Raw genomic sequence first — 22,203 nt, forward strand, 5'->3', positions numbered from 1 at the left:
ATTTTACTGTAATATTCATATTAATTGATGTATAGTCTTGTTGAAACTTGAAAAATGATTTGAAAATGAGTAATTAAAAATGTTTGTCTTTCCTTGATATGCTAAAACGGACAAATAAAAGTGAAAATTTATTTTTAGTATAGTGGACAAGTAAAAATGAACGGAGGAAGTACAACAGAAGCTCAAATAGGAATGGGCTGCTTGGTAAATATTTATCAGTAGTACCATGTTTATATTAAATTAAATAATTTATTAGTTTGATATAAATATTAGGTGTAGATAAAAAAAATTATTTTAATTTTCAGAGTCCCCATCATTGTTTTGTTTTTTTGTCACAAAGTCATATCTGATTTATTAGTCGGCCACCAAATCATCTGTGAGACGCTACCTTATTCTTAAAGCTGCATGCATTCCCCAACTACGTGTAATTTCAAGCCAAATCCCATTAATTTCCTCAATTTTGGGTATACGTATCACTTATCACCCTTCATTCTGGTTGTGGTGCTTCTTTAATTTCTCTTACGTACGTTGCTTAGCCGTGGGATCACATCCCTTCTTGTTAAGATCTCTTGCAGTAGCTTTCAATTTACAAATTCATTGATTGACAGTCAACACTATAATACTTTAAGTATGCTAAATCTTTTAAATGCTCAAAAGTAAAATGGAACTAATGAATTGAAAGAATTTATATAATCAATCCTAACTAGTTCAGATTGAGAGTAGCTCGAAGCTAAGCTTGTTTTTCCAGAATATTTAAAGTTAATTAGAGTTATTGGTTTAAATGGGGATACGTAATTAAATAGAACACCGAGGTTGCATACAATTTGGTAACGCTATCATTGGGTTGGTTCTGTAATATGGTGTAGCTAGAGAGAGTTGAAAGGAGTGTAATATCGATCTCACCTAATAATGCCAGCCTTTAAATTGCGATAGCATCACTCGAATGGCAGTTCACCTGCTCTACCTTTCTTTACGCTGTTCTTTTCCCTCTCTTTCCTTTTTTGATTATACTGATCTACCACATGCAAAAACAAAAGTTAGTTGATCAGCAAAGTAAAGAAGATATATCATGGAAGAAGGAAGGCAAAACTAAGGCATACGTAGAAATCTGTTACTACTATTATGGAGTCGATCAACTAAACCAGCTATATATATTATCTCGGAGTGCATTAGCCGTTGGCATTTTAAGCTGTGAACGAAAAATGAGTAAAGACACATTTTGGATTACACTTGTTGTCCATGATTCTGACAAAATATATGCTATTAGTTTTTACAATTAATTAAATTAAAATAATTCATTTGAGAAATATATATCAATTATTTTTTTCAATATTAGTTACAAATATATGTTTATTTATTAATATATTTTCCAGAAACAATATGAAACTTCAGTAACTTTGATGACGCTTAGTGAAGGTGAGCCAATGAGTAAGCCCAATTTTATTGGATCTATAATGCTTACTTGTGGACGTTAGAATAAGGCGAAACGAATGACTTTGGATGTCGGTCCAAGTTTAATTGTTTTAATAAATACGACTACCATAGAGGAGTATAATAATATTAAGTAGGCTGGTCATGAAAATCAAATATTTTTCACCTTATTTGAAATTTTAAAGTGAAAATAAGTTTTTAGTTATTTTTTAAATTTCAAAAATAACTTCAAATTATATTTGATATGATCAAATATTAATTTTCAAATAAAGTCAAAATATTTTCCCAAAAAGAAGTGAAAAATTCTTATGGCCAAACGGGTCCTTCGTGTAAATATAAGTTGGAAGTAGTCAAGTGGATTAGGGGTTTGACGTAACAAGTAGGTGGTCCCATAAAATAGAGGAGGATTGTGTTGTGTGATGAGGATCAACTACAGGCCCTAGCTAGTATATAAAAGAAAAAACAGGGAAGCAGCTAATGGGAAAGAGGGGAATAATGGAGTCTCCATTCAAGTCAGACATACTAAAAGGGAAAGTAGCACTATCGACGGGAGGGGGTTCAGGGATCGGGTTAGGGATATCAACTGAGTTCGGGAAACATGGTGCCTCCCTTGCAATCATGGGCCGCCGCAAGTCCGTCCTTGACTCTGCCGTCTCCTATCTCCACTCCCTTGGTATTCCGGTAATTAATTACACATCCTTATGCTCAACTCATTTTTATCTCTTCTTACCTTCCATTGCACATTCCTAGGCCATCGGTCTTGAGGGGGATGTCCGAAAGCAAGACGATGCTAAAAGAGTTGTAGACTTAACTGTCAAGCAATTTGGGAAGCTTGACATTCTTGTTAATGCTGCAGCTGGCAATTTCCTTGTCTCTCCTGAGGATTTGTCTCCTAATGGCTTCAGGACAGGTTTCTTTCTTAAGCATTTTAAATACATTCATTATTCTGCTTTTTATGCATCATCCCTCTTCTAAACACAAATCCACGAAAGGAAAACACACACAAGATTCCCTAACGACTATCTTTTACATTCATAACAACTTTCTTAATCGTAGCCATGCTTAAGTTTTAGCCTTGAGCTTTTCTGTTCCAGTAGGTAACTAGACTTAAAAATCGTTAAAATCAACTCTGTTATTCTCAAATTATTTGTTTGTGTTTATTAAAAAAAGTTGTCTCAAATTATTTGTCGTATTAGAAGTTCAAGACACAGTTAATAGTTTTTTCCCCATTTTACACTTACAAGAAGTTGTCATTAATGGAGAGAGATTATAACTTAGACATAAATAAGGTTAAAGTTAGTAAAATAACCTTCCTAATTAACATTTCTTAAGGGGCGTGTAGAACAAAAAAATGACAAATAATTTGAGATGGAGGGAGTATCTTGATGGCGATTCAAGGTTCAAAGGCTGAGAGGTTGATTACAGACACTGTGGTTATGACTCGTGAATGGGAAAAGTTCCTTTCAAATCTTCTGTGTTGTCAGCTTGTCTTACTCTAATTTCCTATAATAAGAGTAGTTACTTTGAAAAGAGCTTCAATGCTCTACATTTATAGCCTTGATTCCCAAAAAGATGGGAGCCAAAGAGTTGAAGGACTTTAGACCTATTAGCTTAATAGGTAGCATTTACAAAATCATCTCCAAACTACTGACGGAAAGGCTTAAGAAAGTAATGTCCAAACTAGTGGATGCTCAGCAAACGGCATTCATTAAAGGAAGGCAGATCATGGATGCTATCTTGATTGCAAATGAATGTGTGGAGTGAGGAAGATATCCAAGGTTCCTGGGATTGTGTGCAAGTTAGATTTAGAAAAATCTTATGATCACCTTAACTGGGACTATCTATGGACGAATTTGGAGTTGATGGGTTTTGGAAGCATTGAGTTAAGTGGATAAAGTTTTGTACCAGCACAGTTAAGTTCTCAATCTTAATCAATGGCTCACCTTCCGGTTTCTTTTCTTCTGAGAGAGGACCGAGACGACGGGACCCGTTATCCCCCTTTTCTCTTTATTTTGGCAATGGGAGATCTCAGTGATATGTTGAAAACAGCTCAAGCAAACAACCGAATCAGGGGTTTCAAGGTTAATGCTGGAGCCAATCAAGGATTATCAATTTCCCACCTCCAATATGCTGATGATACCCTTGTCTTTTCTGATGCAGAGAGTGAGCAATTGAAGTACCTGAGTATTTTCTTTATTCTATTTGAAGCCATTTCTGGACTACATATCAACTGGGGGAAGAGTTTTGTCTATCCTGTTAATGAAGTTGCCGATATCAACAATTTAGCAAATATTTTGGGTGGTAAAATTGGAGAGTTACCTACTACATATCTTGGAATGCCCCTGGGTGCTAAGAGTAAATCTATGAACATTTGGAATGCTATTTTGGAGAAGTGTGAGAAGAAGCTTGTTAATTGGAAGAGGCAATATCTATCATTGGGAGGTAGATTGACTCTAATTAACAGCGTATTAAAAAGTTGGATACCATCAAAAGAAATTTTCTGTGGCAAGGCAATTGTGAGACAAAGAAAATTCATTTAGTAGACTGGGAAATTGTCATCTCCAGCAAGCAAAGAGGTGGAATGGGAGTTAAGAACCTGTAACAATAAGAGCCTTTTACTGAAATGGCTATGGAGATTTGCATCAGAGGAACACTCTCTGTGGAAAGAAACTATTCTATCTAGATATGGGATGGAAGATCAATGGATTACCAAGTGAAGAGTCCTTATGGTGTTGGCTTGTGGAGATCCATCAGGAATTTGTGGCCCAAAATATGGCATAACTCCAAGATTAGAGAGGAAATGGAGGGAAAACACATTTCTGGCACGATGTTTGGGTTGGTCAATGCTCTTTGAAGCATTTGTTCCCTGAGATTTACAATTTGAACCAACAGAAGATGGCAACTATTTTGGAAGTTAGGGATAATTTTGGTTGGAATCTCAGTTATAGGAGATTGCTCAATGACTGGGAGGTGGAAAGGTTGACAGAATTTTACAACACTATTGAGTAGTTCAAAGATTTTTCCACTAATGTGGACAGTCTAGTTTGGTTGAAGGAAAAGAAGGGGATATTCTCTGTCAAATCAGCCTACAAATGCATTCATATTCTAGCCTTAGAAGTTGATTTGGAAAGTTAAGATTCTTACAAGGTGGCATGTTTCACTTGGTTAGTGGCTAGACAGGCTGTTTTAACTCAAGATAATGTGATGAAGAGGGGTCGTAAACTATGTTCCAGATTTTTTTTATTTTTTTTTGTGAAACTGAAGCAGAGACGATTAATCATCTTTCTTACACTGTAAAGTGGCAGAACAACTTTGGCAGATTTTTCTTAATTTGAAGGGTCTAAAATGGACAATGCCAAGGAGTACAGTTGAAGTTCTAGCTTGCTGGAACAGAGATGGGAATCTGTCAGGACACAGGGATAGCTTGGCCCAGCCTGCATCTGGTGGACAATATGGAAGGAGAGGAATCAGAGATGTTTTGAAAATAAAAGTATCACTTTCTAGAAGTTAAAAATGAACTATCTAGTGTTTTTCTATTTTTGGTGTATTCATGAACTCCCTCAGGAGGCAGAGGACATAGCTAAGATTTTAGATGGCTTATGAAGGAATAGGTGGTAGGTTTTGCTTTTGTGACTATTACTGAAGTACACTATTGGTGTATTTCTATGTTCATAATAGAAAAATAGAAATGTTAACTGTTCAAAAAAAAAAAAAAAAAAGTTTATCATCTGTTTCTCCATTGATCCCTTGGGTTTATGGAAGCTTCTTGAGGATGTACAGAAAGGAGGTTGAGTAAGGGGAGTGCTTGTGTAGTAAAAGAGGATAGCAAGGCACTTTGCTTTCGTTGATTTGAAGCATTGTTGTCAAAGGCACGCTTAAGCCTTGAAGCGAGGCTCAAAACATGTCGAGCGCTTCGCCTCGCTTTATGTGCGCTTCAGTGTCATCATCAAGGCTCTAAAGACATACTTTTCCTTACCAGTGGCAGTGGCACTAGATAATTGATATTTCACTTTATCGTAATGTTTCCACAATTTCTTTGTCCATATATTTGTTATTCATGCTTATTATTATTAGTCTTGGACTAAACATATATATAAAGGGCAGCCCGGTGCACTAAGCTCTCGCTATGCGCGGGTTCCGGGGAAGGGTCGGACCACAAGGGTCTCATTGTGTCGCGGCTCACCTTGCATTTCTGCAAGAGGCTGTTTCCACGGCTCGAACCCGTGACCTCCTGGTCACATGGCAGCAACTTTACTAGTTACGCCAAGGCTCCCCTTCAGGACTAAACATATATATATATATTTGTATTTTTGCGCCGTTGCGCCTTTTTTCATTAAGGCCCACCTTTTATTTGCGCTTAAAGTCCCAGCCAACCTTAGAGTTTTTTTGCGCTTTTCGCTTTAAATAACACTGATTTGAAGTGAAGGGAAGGCTTTCACAGCATTACAAATTGATTCTTTCTGAATGCTCATGATGGCTTTTGCAGTACTAGATATTGACTCTGTTGGTACGTTCACTATGTGCCATGAAGCACTTAACTATATCAAGAAAGGAGGACCTGGGAGGAGTTCGACTTCTGGTGGAATAATACTGAACATCAGTGCTACTTTGCATTACACTGCATCTTGGTATCAAATCCATGTAGCTGCTGCCAAGGTGTGGAACTTTAGCTTCAAACATAATTGTGTTCATTTTTATTTTGTTATTTTAAATTCCCATCATCTCTGTTCAGGCTGCTGTTGATGCAGTCACTAGAAATTTGGCTCTAGAGTGGGGCACAGACTATGATATTAGGGTCAATGGTATTGCACCAGGCCCGATAGGTGATACTGCTGGCATGCGTAAACTTGGACCAGAAGAGATAACCAATAAGAGCAAAGATTACATGCCTCTGTACAAACTTGGGGAGAAATATGATATTGCCATGGCTGCTTTGTACCTTGCATCAGATGCTGGTTGGTATCTGACGCTTTTTAAACTTGCACTGAAGTACTACTCCTATGTGTTAATTTTATTGGTCATATTGATATTTATGATTCTGGATAAATTTTAAGATGTTAAATATAAATTGAGATAGATGCATCGTGTCATTAGTGGGCATGGTTCATATTAGGTGACAGACAGTCTACTCCCTGTTCTTGCCTCACCACCATGTGCATGTCCAAGTTCACTGCTTATATGACCACTTAGTGTCAATTTCTTGCTATGACCAGTTACTGTCAGTTCTTGCGATCCACTTGCGGCGTCTCTCTCTTCCTGTTCCTTATACTGGGTTAAATTTGTAATGAGGACTCACTTTTCCACTCTTTTGCTCTGCACCAGATGTTCAGACTGACCTGATTCCCACTACCACTTCTGCATTGTGCTTTCAGGACATATATGCTACCAATCAGTGCGGGACCTAGTGTATATGCATTGCATATTTCCAGAATCGTGCATTTATTTACTGCCTCAATGTGGAACATCCACTCTACTTGCAGTTTTGGCTAAATCAAGACTTCAAATTAGAGACCCACAATTTGCTTCTTGCTTGTAGTAATCTCCTTTTTTCTTTATGCTTCCTGTGCATGTAGGCAAATATATCAACGGAACCACCATGATTGTCGACGGAGGCCTCTGGCTTAGCAGGCCTCGACATCTACCTAAAGCTGAAGTTAAAGAGCTCTCGCGAACAGTCGAGAAGAAATCAAGAAATGCACCTGTGGGAGTTCCTCCCAGCAAGCTTTGAGTTTATCAACTATAGGCGTTGTGGGTTAAACAGCACATGGGAGCAATTACAGTTTTGCTGCAGCAAGGAACTTGTTAAAAAAACTTTATTATTATTTCTGGCTACTGTCCATTGAAGTACATTTAAATATACAACACGATTGGAAACTAGTATTAGCAGTTTAAGCAATTGGAACCGACTCTCAGCAGGATTATTACTTTAGTTTTTTTTTTGGTGTGTACCAGTCAATAAAGACAGACACCTGACCAGTGCGGGCACGTCTAATCAAAAAAGACTTCCTAGAGGTGTTTTCTTTCATGTCCCAGGCTACGCATTTTGGTTTTCTCCTTACCAAGGACTTCTCTGCTGTTCCTTTTTTCGTTTTGTTGCACCTGTCCCAGACGTGTGCCTTTCCGGGCACATTCAAGCGCTTTCCCCTATGGAACGGCAGCGACATATCTTTCTACCTTTCCTCTTATTCAAAATCCCCTCATCAGGCTTAAGACTCTCTTAATGACAGGAGGCGGAATGATATGACTTATTTTTCGTAGAAATGGAAATTAAAAGTTTAGTTGTAAGAATACATTCCGTAAGAAGACATTTTGGTTTTTACTATTCATTTGATAGGAAGACATTTTTGGTTTTTACTCTCGGTATTATTACGTTACGAAAACCATCACAGCTCATTCCCTAACCCCAACGCCAAAGAGGAGGGTTAAGCAAGAGCTGAAAATATGGGTTGCCAAAGACTATAAACATAAAAACTCCCCAACAGGTATACTATCAGCCATCATTTGGCTGTTGCCTTGAAACTGTGCACAGGCGTTGATAGCAATCCGTTGGCTTGAAAAGATAATTATCTGCACTCCCCAAGCTCTGCCTAAACATCCATGTTCCCTTTTCAACAAATACGAGTTCAAAGAGGTCCTTGCTTGACTGCTTCTGCTTAAAATATTGAGTGAGCTTTACAGTTTACACTGTACAAATCAAAATTACAATAGAACTATATTTTCACCATACCCCTTTTGTTACACAATATTCTCGCCCTTGCAAGAAAAATAAGCTAAATATCTCCATAGAACATCTTTATCATATGATGCTAGATGCAGGATTCTCTCTGTTTCCCCTAACTTTAAGATTCTGCTCCTTAGCTTACAGCAAAAAGCTGCTCACTTTAAAGTAAGAGAAAAATAGCATGTTCCTTTTGAGGAACCATTACCCTGCAAACTCAGACTTATCCACGGGCCCAAGAACCTTCGAACCTTTTCTGCTAACTCCAGTCGAGGCATTTCATAACACAGTATATATGCTTGCACAAGTTAAACACAAAATGAGAACACAAGGAATCTTTTGTGCTCCTTAGTCCTTACAGTTGCAGTCCTTGCAGCTAAATGCCTCAGCACACCCTGCAATTAATTGTCCAAAAATGGATTATTAGCTTAGATTCATATATGAGCAAGTAGTGAGCTAGTATCCTGACTTTGCAGATGAAGAAGGGACAAGAATCACCTCTTCTAGCACGACAGTATGTATCTATCATTCTGCTTTCGAAGCTTCATTTTTTCATAGACATGGCCTCCTCAATTTTTTTAATGACCATACTCAGACTGCATCCACTCTCAATAGCTTTTACTGCAGCTCGATGTGCTTGTTTGTGCCATTTCAGAAGATTATAAGATTGCAGAACCGACCACCTTGCTTGATTTGACATCTGTTTGAAAACATCGAATGTTGCATTATAAAAGCAAAGAGTTACAAGACAAGCAAATAACTTTAACCAGAGAAACACCTGTGCCACAGAGAGTGGGGGTTCTAGAAGAATACTGATGCTTCGGAAGAGATTTTCATCATTTTCTCCACCTTCGGCCTCTCCATATATAAGAGCTTCAGCTGCAATCCCAGCAAATAGAACCATGCAGTACCTAACATTTTTATTTTTTTATTATCTTGGTGCAAGGAACTGCAGCAAACAAAATAGTCAAAAAAGGTTTCTTGATCTCCTTTTTTACGGCGATTGACGGGACTTTGTGCAAAGAAATAGATAATATGGATTACAGAAAGTCCAGAGAGCTGGTTCTAGCATAGAAATGTATTTTGTCCAAGGGACAATTGTAAGCAAAATGACTGGCTAGGACATCCACCTGTCAAATGCAGAACCACTTAACCGGCCTTCAGCAAGCTCATTTTCCATTTTTTCATCCCAAAACTGTGTTCCTGCCTGCATGAAAGAAAAATAGAAGAGAAACCAACTGTTCAAATAGTTCTCAAAATGGGTTCACAACCTTATGTGTGGAAGACAACTTTGACTTCCAAGAAAATAAGAAACTAAAGATCTCACTATTTAATTGTAAATTCTTCTCATGGAACAAGGACAGCCACTACTGGGGATAAAGAAAAAATGAGGAATGCCTACATAATTGTGTTGCACTGTGCCATGTAGAAAAGAATATATTTTTACGCCATTCAACCAGTATTCTTCAATAGACAAATACTGACTAGGTAACAGCAAGAGTCTATGCTGACACATAGCCGATACTTGTTCTTCAACTGGTCCACCAAAGGGTATAAATTTGGAAACTTCTAGAAGACAATAAGAATAGGTTGTATCAAGTCGTGGATTAAATTGCTGTACAGTGTGCGGCATCTAATGGATGCTGTTTGTGGATGTTTGGTCAGAAATAACTGTCTTGAATTCCCATCTGTACGGTGAGGTACACGGTTCGCCTTAAAGACTTAATTAAAAACGAAGGGGAGGAGCAGATATCTATGTAATTACAGTCTTTGTTGGCCGTTAGTTCAACAATTGGTCCAGCAAGAGACAATTAGAAGGATCTACACCAAATTACCTGTCCTTGAATGCCCATCTGCATTGCGATAATTGGGTCTAAAATTACACCACGAATAGGACAACCCATCAGGTATGCTGCAGTGATATCAGTGGACGAATGAATTATTATAAGAGTTAGGTTTACATTCCTTCGAATGTTATAGAAAATAACGAATGATAGTAATAGAAAGGCCAAGACTGATAGGTCTTGGGAGAACAAGCTGATAATATCTATGGCATGTCATCGTATCGAAACTTAAATCTCCAGAAGTACATATCATCTCTGAAAGATGGATGAGTCTATATCTGAAGTTCTTTCATTCTATTGCAGTAAATACCGTCAAGTGTTGTTAGAAACATGGTTTACCAACAAGGAGATGGCCTGCTTCGTGAACACAAATTCGACGCTTATAGGGAGGCCAGAAGCTGGAGATTTGTGCTAAGCAGGAACCACCAAGAAATATAGCATCTACCATGGCAAGCCCCAAGACTGCAGCAATGTTAGGCCTAATATCTATTCCTTGATTCAGCAGAAATGAGACTCCAGCAAACAATGTAGCCAAAAGAAAGCTAGACGTTCCAGAAAGGCCCCACTTCTTTGGCGAAAGTTTGGTCACTGAACTACAGAAGAGTTAAAAAGCATGTTACTAAATCAGTACATTTTCTGATCCTAAAAGAAAAAGTCAGAAAAAGCAAAAACCAATTTTTTTCTCCATGTAAACATGCAAGTGCAAAGAATTTAAGTGTTTCGGAGAGGTGGTATGGATTAGCACTGACCATCTAAACCAGTTGAAGACTTTAAGACGGTTGGCGTGACATCACGCGGCCCTTCCAGAACTGCAGATATAGGCAATGTTGTCTGAGTTTTGTGACAAAGAATATTGCAAAATGGTGATATTAAAGTGAAAACTCTTTCGGAATGTGGGAACAGAATTATTTGACAGCAAAAATAAAAAAAACTTTCTTTTAGAATATCGCAACCAAGAGGAATTGAAAACTGAAGTGATACTTAAATTATAGATATTCAACATTGTGCAAAATAAAATTGTTTGCAACAAGGGGACAGTCTTTAGCTGATAAGGATTCGAGTGAAGATATATTTAAAGTTGGGGTTGGATTGTATTAGTAATTAATAATTGGGTTACCAATAGTGCGGTATTTGCCGAAATTGGGCAAGAGGCGTTTGTCGTTGAGGAAAGCATAAGCAGCGGCAACAAGCCTCATATCATCGGCATTCAAGCATGTATCCAAAACCTGCCAGTCTCTTTCCAACTCAACCGAAGGTGAAATGGGGATGTCCCTGAGGAAGCGGAGAGCTCGAGACAGGTCTTTATCCTTAACTGCTTCCTCGTATTCTTGCCACTCCCTCCTTAAACCCCTAATTTTTGAGCTCTCTCTTCTTCTCTGATACAATTCAAAAGGATTTCGGTGGTGCAGAGTACAAAAACCAATTGACGTCATCGTATTCATGCTTTTCCGATCAACTGCAACCCTATCCGCCTGCCTAACCCTTCAAACTAGGTACGTAATTGAACACGTAATACGCAAAAACTAAAAACTACCTTTACTCTTCTAATCTATAATTTTTTTCAACTCTTAAAAATCAGGACATTGTCTCCCTCGTTTGCAACACAAATTACACTTGACCAATTACGCAAAAATCATTTTACACTCACCAATTTATTTAGTTTATTATAATTTGTGTATGAACGAACTAATGTCACGTGACTCAAATCACATAGCTTTAACAAAATAAGGATAAGAAATGAAATAAGCAAGGGCTAGTAAATAATATTAAGACTAGATAATTTCAATTAACCCACTCGTGAAACAAGCATTGTTCAATAACATTTTGTCTTACAATTCAAAAGCTAGAAACGAACAATCACAAGCACATCTTAGTAGCTCTCATCAACGAATCAACATCAATCACTCATACTGAATAGAGGGAATGCGTACCTAAATACCAATTACCTCCATTAAATACCAGCTATAAATAATAAATAGATAAATTATACTCCCTTCATTTTATAATAAGTGACTCTTTTAGCTCATGCAATCCCTTTAAGACAGGAAAAATAACGTCTATAACCTCATTCATAACGAAGTTACACAGCCTAGTAACTACAAAAGTATTGTAATTACAATGACCTGTTTATTTATCTTAATGTAATTACAAGCGTGTTGTTTGGTTGCATAAGTATAATTTATCCAGTTTATTTAATATAAAAATAAAATTTAATTATCAAAAATTTAAAATTAATATTAAAAAATATATGCCTTTATAAATGATATTTAATTAGTTATTTAATAACACATTGTTTATTGAAAATATATTAATTAATAATTATATATTTGTAACTAATATTGTAAAAAATAATTGATATATAATTTTCAAATTAATAATATTTTAATTTTAATTAATTATAAAATTTAAAAGCGGACTTTTTTTGTGAGAACATCATGGATGGAATGTTTGACCAAAAAAATATATTTATAAATATAATGCCATAATATTATTCAAATGTTTGACAAAAAAAAACTATCAACTGTAAGTGAAAAATAAACTACATACGCATGTGAAATAACGAACAATAAGTATTAAAGCAAATAAATTAAAATCGAAAATATAACCTAAATTCAAAATTCAAAAGAAAAAGTTTGACATAATACTCTTATCTCAAATTTCAACATTACATAAGTAAGTTCAACGTGACTTAAGTAAATATAATTCAAAAGAAAGGAAAAATAACGTCTATAACCTCATTCATAACGAAATTTTACTTTAATGACGTCACTCATTATATGTCAAGTTTGTTAATGACTCGTTCTTTCTAGTATTAAGAGTTGTAGTTTCAAAATTAGAATAAAAGCACGATTATGCTAAATTAATAAAAATTTAAAAAATAAAAATACGAGTAATTACATGAAACCACAAGAAGTAAAGGTTAGGATTGAGAAGAAAGGAAATGAAAGATAAATAATATAAAAAGAAAAAATATATTTTAAAATAAAAATAATTTAAAAGTAAAAATAAAAACAATTTAAAATAATAGAAATTAAAATAAAACAAAAAAGAAAGAAACTAAAAAGTAACCCTGAAATTACAGGGTGTAATTACACCTAATTGATCTTTGAGAACCTCCCCTTAAGAATTGGAGAGTGTAATTACACCCTCTCACCTAATTCCACCCAATCGTATGTAATTACTTACCAAACAAACAATACCAAATCGTTGTGTGTTAACGAGTCAAAAACAAACAAGACTAAATGTGTAATTACACTCAATTCCAATTGCGTTATGTGCAGCGTTATGTGCATTCTTGAGTAAATACATGTAATTCAATGAGCCTTTAAAAAACCTTGCATCTGATTTTATTATGATTAATTATTTAACTCATTCTTGACGAAATTTTATGATTGTAGAATGATGGTTACACCTCTTTGTAGGAATATTTGTTATACTTCATTTGAGATTAAGAGCGGTCAAATACTCATGTATTCTAGATCTATGAATGTCCGACTTAGAAAAGTCTTGTTATTGCTTTCATCGATTTGCTTGTCCAAGTATAAATAAAGTCAAGTTACAATACGAGATACTTACTAAAAAATCAAGCAAGCACTAAAATTGTTCATTCCACTTGATTGTTTTGTTACTGTGCAGCAATTGTGCTTGAAAATTGCATTTGTGTTGGACCAATCTGTTCATAGTTGAATTTAAGGAGTAAAATCGTCATTTCAATTTAGTGGTGGGAAGGTAAAGAAGAAAACGAAAGGCCAATGAGTGCAGATATGTTTGGGCCAAACAAATAACAAAAGGAGGCTGAGCCTGGACGAAAATAATCGTTGAACCTCAACCTCAACTCAACGATAAGAAAAATCCACTCGACGTCCACATATACACTCTCTTTTAATTATTTCCCTGTCAAAGTCCTCTCCTCTCTGTCTTCAGTCTCTCTGCTTTTGCCGTAACACAGAAGAGCAAAATGGCATCAGCTACTGCTTCCCACACTTTGTGCGGCATCCCCGCCACGTCATCCTCTACCACCACCAGGGCTTCCCCTTCCCCTTCTCCTCGGTTCCTCCTCAAAACCCCTCTCCGCCGCCTCAGTTTCGCCGGCTCTGCTGCTGATTCAGTCTTCACCAGCCACGTGGCGACCAAGCTCCGATCCCTCAAGGGCTCATCCAAGCCTGTTAGGGCTGTTGTCTCCATGGCCAAGAAGAGCGTTGGAGACCTGACCGCTGCTGATTTGAAGGGAAAGAAAGTGTTCGTGAGGGCAGATTTGAATGTGCCACTTGATGATAGTCAGAACATTACTGATGACACTAGGATTAGAGCTGCCATCCCTACCATCAAGCACTTGATGGCCAATGGTGCTAAAGTTATTCTCTCCAGTCACCTGGTCACTACTACTTCTTCAATTTCTTCTCCTTATTTTCACTCTAGTCTTCTCTTGTTACTGCCATTATAATCTTAAGTATGCCCTTTGTTACTGCCCTTTCCCAAGCTGGATCTTTATTTTGCTTTCTAAACAGATTTTTCCGTCAAAATTTGTGCCTTTTCTTTTAATTGTAAATAATGCAGCAACAGCTTGGAACTAAAATTCAACTTATTTAGCCACTGGTTATCATAGGAATTGCGTGTTTTGAAATTCTAATAGCCTTTTACAACTCACTCACTGTATTCAATGTTGTCCTCCTATCTTGTTTGCTTTCTCTTCTTCCACATTTTGTTGAAGTAGTGAGGCTATGTCAACTTTTAATTATCTTGGTTATTGAAATTTCAGGGAAGGCCAAAAGGAGTCACTCCTAAATACAGCTTGGCACCGCTTGTCCCCAGGCTATCTGAACTGCTTGGAATCCAGGTACATTCTGTTACCATTTTAATACTTTTCTTATACAAGAAGATAAAAATAAAGAGTTAAGGATCAAAAGGTGACTATCTAATTGATTGTGCTATTGACTCCTCGTATGCTTTACCAACAGGTTGTGAAGGCCGATGACTGCGTTGGTCCGGAGGTTGAGAAGTTGGTTGCTTCACTTCCCGAGGGAGGAGTTCTTCTTCTTGAGAATGTAAGATTCTACAAGGAGGAAGAGAAGAATGAACCTGAGTTTGCAAAGAAACTTGCATCATTGGCAGATCTCTACGTGAATGATGCCTTTGGTACAGCTCACAGAGCACATGCCTCTACAGAGGGAGTTACTAAATTTTTGAAGCCTTCTGTTGCAGGTTTCCTTTTACAAAAGGTTAGCTTACTCGATTGTCACTTCCTTTCATATTGTTTTCTTTGACAAACTGATGGCCGGTGGCCCATCATATGGCAAATTGCACTCTTTAGCAAATTTATTTGTCTCACTGTTCTTTTATCTGTTTCAGGAATTGGACTATTTAGTCGGGGCAGTTTCAACTCCAAAGAGGCCATTTGCTGCTATTGTGGGTGGCTCAAAGGTTTCGTCCAAGATTGGAGTGATCGAATCACTTCTGGAGAAATGTGATATATTGCTTTTGGGTGGAGGCATGATCTTTACCTTCTACAAGGCTCAAGGTCTTTCAGTTGGTTCCTCCTTGGTTGAGGAAGACAAACTAGAGCTTGCTACATCACTCATGGAAAAGGCCAAGGCGAAAGGAGTCAGTCTCTTGTTACCATCTGATGTTGTGATTGCAGATAAATTTGCTCCTGATGCTAACAGCCAGGTCTGCATGTTAAGCTTTTCTCATATAAACCTATCTGACCTGAGAACTTTTTGCGCTTGAGATTCTTTGGACTTTGATCTTGCATCTGTACTGTTATTGGCACTTAATATCAGATTCTGTTATGGATTGTGTTGAACTGACAATTTTGTTTTGGTTACTATAGACTGTGCCGGCATCTGCTATCCCCGATGGTTGGATGGGGTTAGACATTGGACCAGACTCTATCAAGACTTTCAATGAGGCCTTGGATACCACAAAAACAGTGATCTGGAATGGACCTATGGGGGTGTTTGAATTTGACAAGTTTGCTGCTGGAACAGAGGTACCGATTACCATTCTTCTCATATTTATTTTACCATATGCTGAGTTTTATAAAGGAAATGGAAAGGGAATAAAGCTGGTTTTACATTGGTTTTTAAAATTTAAAGTAAGAGGTAAGCTGATTTGGTATGTCACTTAGGGGTTGTTTGGTAGGGTGTACAAACAACAACAACAACATACCTAGTATAGTCCCACAAGTGGGGTGTATTAGGTAGAATAATGCTGATAAAAAATTTAGTACAATGTTTGGTTGCAAATCTCACTTATATACAATTAATACCAGTATGACTTATACACCCTATTCAGTACAATTCTTATACATAGTAAACCATGACATTAACAATACCGGTACTATACGCCCTATTCAGTACTATTCTTGATAATGCAATGCATGTTATCTTTTACAGCAAACAAAACAGTCGACAAGAAATAATGGTAATCCCAGCATAACTTTTGTTCGAACCAAACAACACCTAGAGTGTTAACTTATCATTTACTTATTGTTCTAATTTTTTGGTGACGGTGCAATTATGCTTTTTGTATATGTTGTCAGTGTTTACCTTCGATTTCGATAGAGTTGCTTCTGTAACTGAAGAGTAAATAGTAAAAAGCATGTTGTTTTGGTAATAGGCGATTGCAAAGAAGCTAGCAGACCTAAGTGGGAAAGGAGTGACCACAATCATCGGAGGTGGAGACTCTGTTGCAGCTGTTGAGAAAGTTGGAGTTGCAAGCGTTATGAGCCACATATCCACTGGTGGTGGTGCCAGTTTGGAGCTACTGGAAGGAAAGGAGCTCCCTGGTGTCATAGCTCTAGATGAAGCAGGCGCCCCTGTCACTGTGTAAAAAAATTTGCTCTAATTTTTTTTCCGGTCAACTTAAATCAGTGGTGATTTCCAGTTGGGAAACATTGAGTTGATGTTGTAGATTTTTCAGGTGATACTTGCAATATAAGAGTCCGTTTTTTCACCCGTGTTCTTTTGTCTAAATAAAGGGCGAGTATGTATATCAGTTATAGACAGCTACAAGCTTTGATGTGTTCAACAAACTCTATCCTTGATTTGGTTCATTTTGGAGGAACTTCTTTAGACGTAAGAACTTTGTTATCTGAACAAACTCATGTTGTGCGTTAAAATTCACCTTTGCATTAAACGACACCGTATATGGCTCATGACATATATTGGTTGTGCAAGGATGTGCTACCGTATTATGCTTGGTGATCTATGGTAAAGCATATACCAACCAATCGTTTTATTGTTGGAACATGAACATTAATTTCCGAGAAGAAATAAAAAAGGTAACACAAAAGAAAGGAGTAGCTCACGAGGAATTTGTGATGAAAGAATGAGTATTTCTGCACTTAAAAAGCCCAGAAAAGGCAAAAACACAAGTTTTATCCTTGGCTTTCATCGGTCCGGGGACTTTTCATGTGACAATTTTTCAACTTGAAATCGAATTGATCCATAGTAAAAAGGAGAAAAAGAAATCAAATTTGGATTTATATTACTGCGATTTTTTTTCCAAATTCTGAATGAAGCTCGAGCGGTTATTGTTGAGAAGAAAGTTGCAGATATATAACTTCCAATGATAAAATGTTATTGAGTTGGAATTAAGAAATTGAATTCCTTGTTGAGCTCAATTAACTTGGTCCTAGGGCCAAAGGGTATAAAAATACAACGTAAACTAAAAGGGCGGCCAAAAATTTACATACCAAAAGGGGTATAACGTGGGCTGATCCACGTTATACCCCAACATTTTTTTTTCAATTGTCAGAATGTTGAACCGAAAATATATATATATATATATATATATATTTTAGTAAAACGTGGAGGGATCTACGTTTTACAAATATATATTTGTAAACGCGGATCCCTCCCCGACTCTCATTCAGTGTTGCCCTAAATAATATCATCTTCTCTTCCGCCTCTTCCTCCATCTTCAACTTACAGAGAATTTTGATCTCCTTCTCCTTTTCCTTCTCCTCCATTTATTTTCTTTTAAAACCTTGCGGTTACAGTCTAATTTTTGGAGTAACTTGTTCATCCTTATCTTTTGTTGCTATCTAAATTAAGGTATTTTTTCTAACTCATATAATTGTATATTTCTAGTAGATGTAGAATATTTGTTTGTCTTATATATCTTAATTGTTATTTTTTATTTGTGTTATTTTAATGCGTATAAGATATATGTTTGTCTTATTTGTGTTATTTTAATTTGAACTTAAGATATGATTGTTAGAAGCATTATTATATAAAAGGTCTGATTTGTTTAGTAGCACTTTTGAAGAAATTTGTTGTTATGTTATTGTTATTTTTGTGGATTGGTATATAAAATTTGGCTGATTTGGTGACACTCTTATCTGATAATACATGTGTTTCCTTTTCAATGGTCAACTGAATACTTGTTTTCTCCAATTAAAAATTAGTGCGCTTAGATTACTGCCTCAGTAGCCCAAAATAAAGATACTTAAAATGTCATGATAATGCTTTATTATATAGGACCTAAGTCTAAGTGGTGGATAATTATTTTGTCTATACCTTATAGGCATTAATGTGGTCCACTATCAGTGGTTTCTAAATAAGGCAAATGGAAGTCGACTTTATCTAGCCAGTGCATATTTGTTCTGCTAAAATTGAAATAATAATTTTTTTTAATAGTAAATTACTCCAAATAGCTTGCTCTGGACTTTAACTTCTTTTTTTTTTTTATCTAAGGTATGGAGCTTCCACGGGTGTATGATGTGTTAACACTCCGGGAGAAGCATCGATCACGAGTCAGGTGTGGATGGTACCTTGACAGAACGCGAGGATGCCTATTTCCACGCCGCGCGGATACCGAATTTTGGAAGCACGTGAAGCGTCATCCTTTGCATCCTCGCATCCTTGACTACTTTGGCTTTGTGTGGATTTAGGGGAGTAGTAGAGGTAGGATGTGTATCATATGATTGGGCAGGATGTATATTTTTTCAACATAAGCATTATCACAATCAAAGGTCCGTGAATCATTTGTTTTATATACCACTTCTCTCTTGCATTCACCAATAATTTTTACATTTGTATTCTCGCATTTCTCTACGAATTCTCCACTTCTTCCTTGCATTCTCCACTTTTCTTAAACATTTGTATTCGTTGAAAATAATATGGCGGAAAATTATGTAAGAGTTAACTTATATTGGGGTGGTGAAGTTGTGTACGAAGATGGTTCAGTGAGATATAACCGTCGTGCGCAAGCCGTACAAAGGTTTCCAATTTCCCTCAAATACGATCGCCACAACGTGTTTCGAAGCAAAATGGCCATAACTGATTCTAACCTTTCAGTGGTTATCACTAGACGATATCCAACATCAATTACGGCTAGGGGATTTCCCATTTACGAGGAAACTCTTATTTCGGACGATGACTCCTTATCGTTATTTTTTCGAAGTCCTGCTATATTTAGCAATCATATCAGTATAGCGACACTTAACATGTATGCAACTGTTGAACGCTCTACTAATATTGAAGCACCCACTGACGATGAGTTTGATATTCGGGATACTACGTATCTTCCCGCTATGAATATTGGGCTTCAAAGAGGTACACTTCAACAACAAACAATGATAGGAGTTGGTAACCAATCACATAACTTTGGTTGGACTATGCAGAGCTGTGATATTCCTGGACCGAGTAGTGCTCCAGATTCAAGTGAATTAGGTGGCGGGAGTATAGTTCGATATCGCCCTACTCAAGTAGAGTCATTTACGAAAGGTAAATATAACGATGTTTTTTTCGCTAAACTAGGAGACTTCTAGCTAGTTGTTTACAGATTTGAACCCTTGAATTTTTCTATGTTTGTAGGTGTAACGATTTTGAAGAAAATCCCGTATTAACTCGGCTTTCACACAAATTGTTAGCAATAATGATGTAGCTAATGATCACTCGGCGAGTCGGATAGTGATATCCCATTAGATCACGCGAAACATTTATGATCACTCATCGGTTAACATGGTCATTCTTATGAAGACATTATCGTCAAGTGGTAACGTTAGCTACCATTCTAATGCGATTCCGTATTTGGATAACACGAAGAAGAAGGCCGATGATTTTGCTTTCATGAGAGATGACGGTCCGCTTCGATCCGCACCGTGGGATTGTAAAAAAACCCGAATTTATCGATCAAAGTTAGTATGGCGGCGATGAATATTCTTTTTTTTGTTGGCCCATTTTTACGGGGTTGATAATTTTCCTTGTATTATGCAATTAGGTATGTTATTTCAGAACAAGAAGGAAATGAAAGGCGCAGTGAGACAATATTGTCTGAAAGAAAAGAAAGAGTTCATTTGTGATCAGTCCAAAGGTAAATTTTGGAGGGTTATTTGCAAGCGTCATATGTTGGGATGTGAGTGGACGATCCGCTTTAGAGAAATTTCAAGTGGTATGGAAGGCGTGGCAAAGCGGATCTCCACCACGCTTGTCTCACTGATGATTACGAAAGATCATTTCAATTTGAACGATACCTAATTCTTTACTACGTTGATACCATATATTATGGTCGATCCATACATCGGTATTAAGTCGGCTTCGGAAAAAATAAAAGGATTGCATTTGTTTACTCCTAGTTATAGAAAAGCACAAAAGGGGCGTAAGAAAGCTATTGAAATGGTATTTGGTGATTTTGAAACCTCTTTCAAGACATTGCCCCGATACACGGGGTCGCCTTAAAATATTTCAATCAGGACCGTTGTTGGTGGGAGCACGAATCAACTACAACGCAAGGTGAACACATCTTCAAGTTTCTTTTCGGGCTTATAAACCAAGCATCGATGGATTCAAAAGTTGCGGGCTTTGTCATCTCAATAGACGGTACTCATCCGTACGGTAAGTATGAGATGAAATCATGCTAGTTGCCGTTGGAATTGATGCGAACAATAACATTTTTCCACTTGCATATGCTATTGTTGCACGTGAGAGCTTTGAGTCTTGGACGTGGTTCCTTGTGTTGTTGTGGAGACATATTGTTCGTGAGAGGCAAGGAATGGACTTATTTCTCGACCGTATCGTGGCATCTTGCAATGTGTCCAAACACATGATTGGTTATAACCACCATCCACACACCATAGGTTTGCATTCGGCATTTGAAAAGCAACTCTCAATAAAAAGTTCCTCGACGCCGACCTTGAGAACCTAATGTGGTTGGCGCTGCAGCACCGAAGAAGATATAAAATGAGGATGGAACAAATCAAAACAATGTCACCTCCGGCGTATACGTGGTTAAAATCTCTTCGGAGGAGAAATGGACATTGCATAAGGACAACGGTCATAGGTGGGAGGCTATGACAACGAATGTCGCTGAGTCTTACAACGGATTATTGAAGAAAGCTCGTGGTGCCCGCCTTTCGCCATGGTCCGTTATACGTTTAAAAATTTTGTTGATCGGTTTGTTGAGAGAAGCACCCTTGCGATTTGTTGATTGCGGATAAAAAGTTTTGGCCGCTGTTACGTTGAAAAGAAGTTTGATGAATACGAGAGATCCATAAAGCATACCGATACGCAAAGAATACAATGCAATCAAGGGGTCTTTGAGATTCGACATTTGCACACGACGGTAGTGGCGGAAATATCCATAAAGTCTCTGCGAAGGAAAAAGTGCTCGTGTGGGAAATGGAGAAACTACCACATGCCATGTTCACACGCAATTAAATTTTGTGATATCCGCGGAATTCAACCAAAGGACTATGTTAGCAAGTTACTACGGTTGCGTTTTACAAGCAAACGTACGATGAAATTTTTCACCGTTGGGTGATGAGGCATATTGCCACCTTTCTCCTTCAGTTTAATTGCAAACATTGAATACGAGCGAACTTCGAACGCGGACTACAACTAGAAGGAGGATGAAATGGATATAGCTCCTGCTCGTATGGCTAGAAAGTGAAGTACGTGGCTACAAACAGAGCATAACAAGAATCGCCGCCCAATAAATCAGTAGTTATTGTTGTTTGTTGGTTTTTATGTTTTTTCTTAACTTGTACGATTGTTGTTTCCTTATGTAATCTTCCAAGAATATATAACATGTCTTGTGCCGTTTAATAGTTATCACTTAGTTAATGTGTGACGTTTGTTTAACTTATATTTTATTTTTTATTTCTGTTTGCATATATAACACATATTTAATTATTATATGTGTTAAAATATTTATTGGAGTTATTCACTAAAATTAACTATATGCTTTAAAAATTAAAAAAATCAA

General features: G+C 37.0%; 3 protein-coding genes across 4 annotated transcripts in view; 2 read left to right on the forward strand and 1 right to left on the reverse strand.

Annotated features, from left to right (window-relative positions):
- LOC132037924 (peroxisomal 2,4-dienoyl-CoA reductase [(3E)-enoyl-CoA-producing]) overlaps nucleotides 1–7,456 on the forward strand; it is an 82,131-nt gene extending 74,675 nt beyond the window's left edge. The window contains exons 2-6 of one of the 2 annotated variants that reach the window (XM_059428581.1): nucleotides 1,929–2,112; nucleotides 2,182–2,341; nucleotides 5,918–6,087; nucleotides 6,164–6,386; nucleotides 7,005–7,456. In XM_059428581.1, coding sequence (XP_059284564.1) covers nucleotides 2,050–2,112; nucleotides 2,182–2,341; nucleotides 5,918–6,087; nucleotides 6,164–6,386; nucleotides 7,005–7,159 — 771 coding nt within the window. In that variant the 5' untranslated portion in view covers nucleotides 1,929–2,049 and the 3' untranslated portion in view covers nucleotides 7,160–7,456. Of the gene's footprint in view, nucleotides 1–1,926; nucleotides 2,113–2,181; nucleotides 2,342–5,917; nucleotides 6,088–6,163; nucleotides 6,387–7,004 lie in introns of those variants that run through there. The other variant, XM_059428580.1, reaches the window with a different exon arrangement.
- A 591-nt stretch (nucleotides 7,457–8,047) lies between these two features.
- LOC132038247 (uncharacterized) lies at nucleotides 8,048–11,426 on the reverse strand. The gene is made up of 8 exons (XM_059428937.1): nucleotides 11,111–11,426; nucleotides 10,743–10,802; nucleotides 10,333–10,581; nucleotides 9,985–10,061; nucleotides 9,280–9,356; nucleotides 8,928–9,060; nucleotides 8,648–8,849; nucleotides 8,048–8,544 (listed from the first exon to the last, which is right to left on the reverse strand). Exons 1-7 carry the CDS (start codon nucleotides 11,424–11,426, stop codon nucleotides 8,694–8,696), a joined length of 1,068 nt encoding a protein of 355 aa, XP_059284920.1. The 3' UTR covers nucleotides 8,048–8,544; nucleotides 8,648–8,693.
- Nucleotides 11,427–13,911: 2,485 nt separating this feature from the next.
- Nucleotides 13,912–17,047, forward strand: LOC132037786 (phosphoglycerate kinase, chloroplastic). The gene is made up of 6 exons (XM_059428404.1): nucleotides 13,912–14,368; nucleotides 14,753–14,830; nucleotides 14,952–15,212; nucleotides 15,343–15,660; nucleotides 15,824–15,982; nucleotides 16,612–17,047. Exons 1-6 carry the CDS (start codon nucleotides 13,952–13,954, stop codon nucleotides 16,822–16,824), a joined length of 1,446 nt encoding a protein of 481 aa, XP_059284387.1. The 5' UTR covers nucleotides 13,912–13,951; the 3' UTR covers nucleotides 16,825–17,047.
- The last annotated feature ends 5,156 nt before the right edge of the window (nucleotides 17,048–22,203 follow it).

This window comes from Lycium ferocissimum, chromosome 11 (assembly GCF_029784015.1).
Source record: "Lycium ferocissimum isolate CSIRO_LF1 chromosome 11, AGI_CSIRO_Lferr_CH_V1, whole genome shotgun sequence".
Taxonomy (NCBI): domain Eukaryota; kingdom Viridiplantae; phylum Streptophyta; class Magnoliopsida; order Solanales; family Solanaceae; genus Lycium; species Lycium ferocissimum.